Raw genomic sequence first — 10,438 nt, forward strand, 5'->3', positions numbered from 1 at the left:
GAACCCGGTTCCCCTGCATCGGCAGGCGGACGCGCAACCACTGCGCCACCAGGGAAGCCCAAAAGGCATTTCTATATTTATTTTTTTGAGGAGCTGCCATACAGTTCCAGAGCAGCTACAACCTTTTACATTCTCACCAGTAGTGTACAAGGGCAAGGGTTCCAGTTTCTCCACATACATACTAAAATAACCCTTGTTGTTTTCTGGGTTTTTGTTTTTTTTTGAAGAACAGACATTCTAATGGATGTGAAATGTTAACATTTTTAGTAAGAATCCTTCCAGACAATCAGTAGGCGTATGTAAATAGAAAATGTTACATGTACGAGATCACATTTTATGTGATATGTTTTTCTGTTAATGGGTTACAGATACCTTTCTGTGTTAGTAAATATGGATAACCCTTTGTAGTGACTACCTAGTGTTCTGTTATTTGACTATATTGTAATTTATTTAGCCAATTCCCCATTGCTAGACATTTAGGTTCTTTTTTTTTTGCCTATTATAAACACTGCTGCATTGAATATCCTTACAAATGCATCTTTTTGCATTTGATCTGGTTCTTTCCTTTAAGAGAAAATCCTAGAAGGGAGATAATGGGACACTGAGTATGCTGTGCTTAAAATTTGGATACATTTTGCCAAATAGCTCTTCAGAAAGCTAGTGCCACTTTATACTTCCAATGTGAGTGTGCTAGGAATAGATTCTTTTTAAATCATTAAGCTAGTATAATTCTCTTGTAGATTGGAAGTGTTCTGAAAGTCTTTGGCAGGAACATTAGACATCATTTTATCAACACTTCCCAAAGCCTGTCTTTCCTTGTGAAATACTGATTCAATGCAATAGGCTGTTTCATAAGTATTCTGAGGATAAAAGAGCTCCATGGTTCTATAAACTTGGGAAAAGCTTTTAGAGTGAAACAGGCTTCTTTCTTGCAGGATTCATCAACACTTTTATCTTTTTTTCTTTTAATTTTTTCAGCTGTATTAAGGGATAATTGACAAATAAAATTGTAAGGTAATTAAAGTATACATCGTGATGATTTGATATACATATATATTGTGAAAGAATTCCTTCCATCTAGTCCGTTAACTAACACATCCATCACTATATATATATAGGTGAGAACATTTAAGTTCTACTCTCTTAGAAAATTTCAATTATACGATATGGTGTTATCAACTACAGTCACCACGTTATACATTAGATCCTTGGACCTTATTTATCTTATAGCTGTAAGTTGGTAACCTTTTACCAATATCTCCCTATTTCCTCTACTCCTGACAGCTACTTTTCTACTCTGTCCTTTTACGAGTTTGGATTTTTTAGATTCCACATATAAATGATATTATACAGTATTTGTCTTCCTCTGTCTGACTTATTTCACTTCGCATAGTGGCCTCAAGGTCCATCCATGTTGTCACAAATGGCAGGATGTCCTTCTTTCTCATGGTCGAATAATATTCCATTGTATACGTACCACCTCTTTATCCCTTCATCCATTGATGGATGGTTGTTTCCGTATTTTGGCTGTTGTGAATAATGCTGCAGTGAACATCAGAGTGCATATATATTTTCAAATTAGTGTTTTCATATTCTTTGGATAAAATCCCAGAACTGGAATTAATGGTAGTTTTACTTTAGTTTTTTGAAGAACCTCCATACTGTTTTCCCTTTAGAAAACTGTCTATTCAGTTCCTTTGCCCATATTTTAACTGGATTGTTTGCTGTTGAGTTGTGTGAATTCTTTATGTATTTTGGATATTAAGCCCTTATCAGGTATATGATTTGTAAGTATTTTACCATAGGTTGTCTTTTTATTTTGTTGATGAAGTCAAAATGTGGAAGTTTTTTAGTTTGATGTAGTCTCACATATTTATTTTTGCTTTTGGTGCTTGTGCTTTTGGTGTTCATCAACACTTTTAATGTGCTAATATGGATTATTTATTTTAGGATGAGGATGAGGCTATAGTATGAAGTATTTTTCAAATTTATTTGACCACAGAATCAGTTCTTCTGTTACATTAGAATTGAGCAGAATACATTTTGGGAAATGCCGATCTTGCTAAAAAATGCCCATCTTCGTTATGTTAGTGTCTCACCTAAGGTTACTAACTAGTTACTGGTGAAGCCTAGATTCTGGCTTCTAACTCCTAAATCAAGTGTACCTTCTACTGCAATATATTGTACAAGTTAAGATATCATGATATATTAAATATATGAGTATAAACAATATGATTCAGTATAGGTTTTAAAAATTATAATCTAAAACTTGGTTAGATGAAATACAGGTACTGTTTTTGGCTCTCAGTTTCCCTGATCCCTCTCACAGTGCCTTAAAAAAAAAACCCATATATTTTACTTTCCACAGCATCAACTTAAACTTTGTACTTTATCCCAAAGTTCTAAGATGTATAAATTTTGTTGTATATGCTCCATCTGGTGGTGAAAAAGATTGTCTGCATGCTCACTCAGCTCCTTCCCAATGTAGTTGAAAATAGTTGGTAGATTAAAGTGGTAATCGTAAGAAAAAATTATTTATCTTAATTTAACTTTAAAACATATAAATATACTTTCCTTTGGCAGTCTTTTAAACTGCGGGCAGATGTTTTCTTTGCATATAGGTCCCTTGTTTGGAGTTTAGATCTTTCTTGCTTAGACTATTGTATTGTCTACAATTTCTAGTTTTTTGAAATCAAGAACAATTTTTCAATTGTGTATTTATTTTCAAAAAATATATTAAATGAATGAAGTGTTTTTATTATAAGAGTGTGTCTTTATTATGGAAAAATCAGATATAAACAGTATTAACAGCTTGCTTCTAGCCTAGGGATCATGAATATAGATTTTAGATTATAGAATCCTTTCTCATTGATTAATAATCGTCTAGATTATTTGTGTGTTTTTCTCCCCATTATGATAATGCAGTCAGCATATTTAATTCATTGTATATATCTTTACATAGCTTCCTAGGATGAATTACTATGAGTCAGGTGGAATTTCTGAGTCAAGAGCTTGGCTGGAAAATGATTTTTATATATTTTTTGAGTTGTCCTCAAGAAAGCATATATGAGTTTGCACTCCCACGAAAATGGTGTATGAGTATTATTTCCTGTGTGTACTGAATGACACTCAAGGTTTCATTACTTTAAAAATATTTGCTAATCTAATAATGAAAGATAGCATCTCATTGAAGTGATTTGCATTTCTTTGATTTATAGTTGGGTTTGATATTTCTCATACGGTAAGACCTTTCTCATTTTTCCTTTTTTAAACCAAATTTTAATGAAAAATTGTTACCTTATTACTATCACTACAGCATAATATAGCATAATTTTAAAATTTACCTATTTTTTATGGGTAAAAATAGCTAACATAAAATTTGCCATTTTAACCATTTTTAAGCATACCATTCAGTGGCGTTAAATTTATTCACACTGTTTGCAATGAAGTTTCACTACCATAGGTCTCCAGAACGTCTTCATCCTCCTGTACTGAAACTCTGTACCTATTAAACAGTGACTCCCTATTCCTCCCTCTCCAGCCCCTGGCAGCCACCGTTCTACTTTCTGTCTCTATGAATTTGACTAGGAAATTTAACCATTGTTAAGTGTCCAGTTCAGTGGCATTAAGTACATTCACACTTTTGTGCAACTATCACCATTTTATCCATCTCCACAACTGTTTTGTTATCCCAGACTGAAACTCTATACCCACTAAATAATAACTCTCATTTTCTCCTCCCTTTAGCCCCTGGTAACAGCTCTTCTACTTTGTGCGTCTCTATGAATTTGCCTACTCTAGGACCTCATATAGGTGTATAATCATACAATATTCGTTCTTTTGTGACTGGATGGCTTATTTTACTTAGCATAATGTTGTCAAAGTTCATCCATGTTGTAGCATGTGTCAAAATGTCCTTCCTTTTTAAGGCTGACTAATGTTTCATTGTATGTTTATACCATGTTTTGTTATTGTAGTCATTGTTGAAGAACACTTGAGTTACTTCTGTCTTTTGGCTATTGTGATTAATGCTGCTGTGAACATGGGTGTGCAGCATAATTGTTTTTTTCTTTATTTTTCCATTTTCTTTTGATCTTTAACCATATATCTACATTTAAAAAATTTTTTAAACTGTCATTAAAATGTGCACATGATTCTTTTTTCTGCTTTTTTTTTAACCTAGCAAATATTTTTCTGTGCTGCTATTGAAACATATCATCAAGGTGAACAATGCCCTAGACTTAGAGTCATGAGGCCTGGGTTTGTGTCCCATTTCTGCTATCGACTATGTATCCTTAAGTTATTTAGCCTCATAGATCTCTAGTTACCTCATCAGCAAATTAATTATATGGTATCCACTTCATAAGGTGTTTAAGAGCAATAAGGTAATATATATGCAGTGCATTTTAAATTACAGAGTGCTATTTAAATATTCAAGTTACTATTATCTATGTGATATAGACAATTCTATTGGAAATGTAGGTTGAATTTTTTTTTAATTAACTTATTTTTGGCTGTGTTGGGTCTTCATTGCTGCGCACGGGCTTTCTCTAGTTGCAGTGAGCGGGGGCTACTCTTCATTGCAGTGCTTGGGCTTCTCATTGCGGTGGCTTGTCTTTGTTGTGGAACATGGGCTCTAGGCACGTGGGCTCAGTAGTTGTGGCTCGTGGGCTCTAGAGCGCAGGCTCAGTAGTTGTGGCTCATGGGCTTAGTTGCTCCATGGCATGTGGGATCTTCCCAGACCAGGGCTCGAACCTGTGTCCCCTGCATTGGCAGGCGGATTCTTAACCACTGCACCACCAGGGAAGTCCCGAAAGTTTTTTAATTGTAAAGTTATGCATTGAATGTCATGCACAATTTGTGTTTTGTTTGTTTCAATAATCTCCTTGAGATACCCCTGTAAGTAAGATTATTCTTAGAGAATATGAACAGTTTTATGAATCTGGCTACTTAGTTCTTGCCATAGAGTTTCTTGAAAGGATTATATAGTTCAGTTGGCAGTTGATACCATTTTTCTCTTGCCTCTGGGTTTTATCCTTAAAAAATTTCCTTTTGGTTACTTTTTTATAGGGATAAAGTAGTACTTCATTCTTGTTTAATATGTTTGTCTTTTTTTCCAAACATTTGATCTAAGAACAATTTATTTTTTAATAGCAAGTGGGAGATATTAATGGAAGAAATTTCACTTTCCTTAAATGGAAGCAAAGAATGAAGAACTGCTTTATCTTAGATATGAAAAACAAATTTTTTTAAAGTCCATTTTAAGATATTCTGGTTTGTACTTTTTGTTATTTTATTGAAATCTAGGTATCAATTATCTCTCAGTAGCTTCTAATATTGGGAATCAGTTTTATAAGAAATTTACTTTACAGGGCTAGATTCACTCACTGGAGATATTCAGAACTCACTTCTTGATGAAGAAAAAGTACACTCTAGTTCAGAACGTGGCTCTAATCAAGGAAAGAAATCTGGGACCAGTAGCAAACTTTCTGTTAAAGATTATGAGCAGACTCTTGACACTGATAGCACTTTGGAGGATCTTTCTGGGCATTCTTTGAGGTAAAGTAATGCATATTTTATACTGTAATTCATATTTAATTAAAGTTACAATATCATTGATGTTCAGAGAATTCACTTAATAAATTTATGTTTTTTGTGGTTTTGTTCATAGCTCTAGTCTTTATCTATATTTTAGAATATAGTCATCTCTCACCTAAACAATTACAACCACTGCCACAGGAATTCTCTGCCTCTAGCACAACCTACCTTTCTATTCTAAATGCCATTGCCACAGTTGTTTTCTTGACTCAATCCATTGACCAAGCAACTACTCTCCTTAGGGTACTCTGGGAGCTCACAGTTACCCCACAGATCAACATTAAGAGCTTAACTTTATTTGAAGTGTTATCACGAGGCTACCAAAGACTATCTTATTTCCTTTGTTTATACAGTTTTCTTCTCAACTGTATTCTTCCACTCTTTAAACACAACCACTTAGTGTTCTTTTTTTTTTTTTCTTTCTTCGGTACGCGGGCCTCTCACTGTTGTGGCCTCTCCTGTTGCGGAGCACAGGCTCCGGACGCACAGGCCCAGCAGCCTTGGCCCACGGGCCCAGCCGCTCCGCGGCATGTGGGATCCTCCTGGACCGGGGCACGAACCCGCGTCCCCTGCATCGGCAGGCGGACTGTCAACCACTGCGCCACCAGGGAAGCCCCAACCATTTAGTGTTCTTTTGGTATCATTGTTTATTTGTACCTCTGAACTTTTCTCTTCTGCTCAACTTATTAGATGACTCAAGCAGATTTTGAAATTTCACTCTTACATTGATTATGGAACTTGTACACTCTTTTTTTTTCCTTTTTTAAAAAAATTTATTTATTTATTTATTTTTGCTGTGTTGGGTCTTCGTTTCTGTACGAGGGCTTTCTCTAGTTGCGGCAAGTGGGGGCCACTCTTCATCACGGTGTGCGGGCCTCTCACTATCGTGGCCTCTCTTGTTGCGGAGCACAAGCTCCAGACGCGCAGGCTCAGTAGTTGTGGCTCACGGGCCTATTGCTCCACGGCATGTGGGATCCTCCCAGACCAGGGCTCAAACCCGTGTCCCCTGCATTGGCAGGCAGATTCTCAACCACTGCGCCACCAGGGAAGCCCTTTCCTTCTTTTTAATATCATAATATATTATGCACTTAGCCTATTGCTTGCACATAACTATTGCTTTATGTACAGTTCATACTCTGTCTCCATGACTTTTTATCTGCTGCACTGGTTTTGTCCTTATGGAAATTTAAGCTCTGAGAAGACATGAATATTTCTTTTTTATTTTAAAACTATGTGCTTTTTCTAGTACAGTGTCACATACAGATAATCATTTTTAATGCTTTCATGTTGCAGATAATGCTGTATGATTAATACCATCATTGCTATGTTTAAAGTTGAATTTTAATTTCTTTGTCAATGATTTTGGAATTCAGAAAACTTTACCTTTCCTTAAGAGATACTCTGATGATTTAATTGGCAAAATCTACAAAGTTAAACATTTCTGAAACAGAATCCATAGCCAGATAAGTTGATAAATGCCCCATACTGTAGTCTAGATCCCCACTTTTCCACCTGTGGAGATTCACAGTGGATAAAACAATTTGAGGTTTTGATACAAAGGAGTCCAGATTTTTAAAAAATTATTTAACCTATTTTTTTCTTAACTTACATGGCTGTAGACACTGTCTGTCTCCACACTCTTTCCCTTTGTTTCCTTTTTATTTTTTGGAAAACTTAACTAACATCATTGAAAACACTAATCTGGGGAAGTCTCTGCAGAACAAATATAAATTCGTCTTGCAAAACCATAAGGTGAGATTCAGACAGAGTAGTTTGTTTTGATGTTGTGTTGGAATTCTTTCATGGAGCTCTATTAGGAGACAGAAGTAATGATAATTCTTTTTATGTTCCATAAATGAAATTGTCATACTGTTAAAAATGTATTTCTCTAAACCGTCAGTAGAAAATTAAAGGTCACTGGAAACAAGTGAGTGCCTCTCAAGACTACTTTTATTCAAATATTTAAATTCTGGTATAAGAGAAATGTTTACCTTTGAAAACCATCTCATAGTTTTATTAAAGCTAAAAGTAAGCTTGCTTTAGTATGTTGAAATATGCTAACTGCTAACATGCTTTATACGGTATTTGAGTAATTTAGTCAGTAAATAAAGGGTTAGTGCAGGGCAGCATGCTTCTTGTTATGAGAAACAATACCTTTTTTTTTTTTTTTTTTTTTGTGGTATGCGGGCCTCCCTCTGTTGTGGCCTCTCCCGTTGCGGAGCACAGGCTCCGGACGCGCAGGCTCAGCGGCCATGGCTCACGGGCCCAGCCGCTCCGCGGCATGTGGGATCCTTCCAGACCGGGGCGCGAACCCGGTTCCCCTGCATCGGCAGGCGGACGCGCAACCGCTGCGCCACCAGGGAAGCCCCGAGAAACAATACCTTTAATGAGCATAATTTCTCAAAGAGGGGCTAGACATGTACCTTGTGTCCTTGAGTTGTTTTTTTTTTTGTTTGTTTTTGGTGGTATACGGGCCTCCCTCTGCTGCGGCCTCTCCCGTTGCGGAGCACAGGCTCCGGAGGCGCAGGCTCATTGGCCATGGCCCACGGGCCCAGCCGCTCCGCGGCACGCGGGATCCTCCCAGACCGGGGCGTGAACCCGGTTCCCCTGCATCGGCAGGCGGACGCGCAACCACTGCGCCACCAGGGAAGCCCCCTTGAGTTGTTTTAATCAAACTGCTATGAGGTTACTTCTTAGGAAGTTCAGGAAAGAGCTATAGCATTAAAAAGTGGACAGAAACAAATAGACATATATAAGGTATTTAGAGACGGTTAGTATGAAAAATTTTTGCTATGACTTTTTGGTTAAGAGGAATAACGAGTAATTTTTGTCATTTTAAAGTTTTTAACACAAAATGATGTTTTATTCTCTTTCAGAGACATATTTTAAGATATTTTTTATAAAATAGGCTTGACCTTGCCTTTTTGTATGGTTGTAATTTTATTGCTGTATAAGCTCCAAGTATTCTAGAGGATTTTGCCTGATACTACAATAAGTGATTCACGATAAATGTACATTGTAGAGGAAAGAGTTAAGTGCCAATTTAATCAAGAGACTCCTTTTCCATATTATTTTGGGCAGGGTTTGTCCCTAGCTTGTTCCCCACTGTAAATCTAACAATAAGAGAAGTATTCATAGTCATTCACTCAGCATAGCGACTCTGTTAAATGAATAAATGCCTGAATCACAGCTTTTTAAAGCTAATGTTAATAAAGTTATGCATGTTGTTCTTATTAATTGTTTAGATGGTTCTTGAAGTAGTTTCCTTTCTCTAATGTCTTTATGAAACAAAACTTCTAGTGTCTCATCAGACAAGGGAAGATCACAGAAAACTCCAACTTCTCCCCTATCTCCAAGTTCCCAGAAATTGTTGCAGTTTGACCTTCCAGGAACTTCATTAGAAAGATCTAAATCCTCAATAGTAGTGACTCCAACTATAACAGGATTTAAGCCTAATGCAACTTTTGCTGATACGAACCTGGCTGCCAGCAGAACAACGACAGAGATGGCTTCAACACCAGGCAAGTAGATCCATGCAGCTGTAATTTAAAAAAATAAGATATTAATTTTTTCCCAAAAATTTCTTTTCTTTCAATTAAACCATAGAGAAATGTTGTTTCAAGTGCATGCAATTACTTTTTGAAGTAGTAAACGAAAATTATGCCCGAAAATAAATATTGAAAAGAGCGAGAGATTCAATAGTGGTGACTTTTCCCATTTTGCCAGCATTATTCAAAAGACACTTGAAAAATGTATCCCATGTATGTACTCCTAAGTGTTCATAGGTATGTATATATGTATTATGTACACATGCATGTATGTGTGCTCATACACACAAAAAAGAAGTAACTATTAAGAAACATTGTACTAATAAGTCACTCTCTTTCCTACAGAGGAAAGCAGACTTGTTTTTGGACCTTAAAATGAGAAATGAATTTTAGAAATCTGAGATGTAATTTCATGTGAACTTTGATATTTGACAATTACATGCCTTCCAGGTTCTAAGCGCTTTTCTCCTGCTGGCCTCCAGCATCGTATGGCAGCAGAACTCAGTTACTTGAGTGCCATTGAGGAGTCAGTGCGCCAGCTATCAGATGTAGAAAGAGTTAGAGGCATTTCACTTGCTCAGCAGGAGAGTGTGTCTCTGGCTCAGATCATAAAGGTATTTGTGGAGTTCTTTAGTTTTCTGCATTTTTTTTCTCTTTTCTTTGCTATTTCAAAGTTTTAATGATGCGTTAAAAAAAAAACAACTTTAACTTGCCAAGTAGAAAAAAATAGTCTGTCATACAGTACTTATAAATAACCCTGAGAAAAACTATCATACGCTAAAAAGATAATTAAACATGCAGTATTTGGCAGCAGAACAATAATACAATCATTCTCTTTCAAATACTTCATTTTCCACGTTCTCTACTTTTTTTTCGTGACAGTGTGAAAATCAGCTTATCAAACATTTTCAATATTTTCTCTTTTTTGTGACAGGTCAGAAATGGTTGAGTTTTTGTTTCTTTGTTTTGTTTTTTAATACTTTATTTGTACTAAAAAGAAAAGTTTCTGAGATCTAAGTATTTGGTAATGCCAGGATAATAGGACTTTCCCTTAGCTAACAAAAATCCAGTGTTCCTTGGTGGGAATGCTATTGGTATATATATATATATATATATATATATTTTTTTTTTTTTTTTTAAACTGAGGTAGTATTTAAATATAACAGAATACACAGAATTTAAGTGTATAGGGCTTCCCTGATGGCGCAGTGGTTGAGAATCCGCCTGCCGATGCAGGGAACACGGGTTCGTGCCCCGGTCCGGGAAGATCCCACATGCCGCGGAGTGGCTGG

The 10,438-nt window shown here is 36.2% G+C and overlaps 1 protein-coding gene across 1 annotated transcript in view; it reads left to right on the forward strand.

The window, feature by feature from the left end:
* The window catches only part of CEP350 (centrosomal protein 350), a 145,571-nt gene that overhangs the window by 50,170 nt on the left and 84,963 nt on the right, over positions 1–10,438 (forward strand). The window contains exons 16-18 of the mRNA XM_055084187.1: positions 5,373–5,559; positions 8,899–9,119; positions 9,597–9,760. Coding sequence (XP_054940162.1) covers positions 5,373–5,559; positions 8,899–9,119; positions 9,597–9,760 — 572 coding nt within the window. The remainder of the gene's footprint in view (positions 1–5,372; positions 5,560–8,898; positions 9,120–9,596; positions 9,761–10,438) is intronic.

Source organism: Physeter macrocephalus, chromosome 4 (assembly GCF_002837175.3).
Source record: "Physeter macrocephalus isolate SW-GA chromosome 4, ASM283717v5, whole genome shotgun sequence".
Classification (NCBI taxonomy): Eukaryota; Metazoa; Chordata; class Mammalia; order Artiodactyla; family Physeteridae; genus Physeter; species Physeter macrocephalus.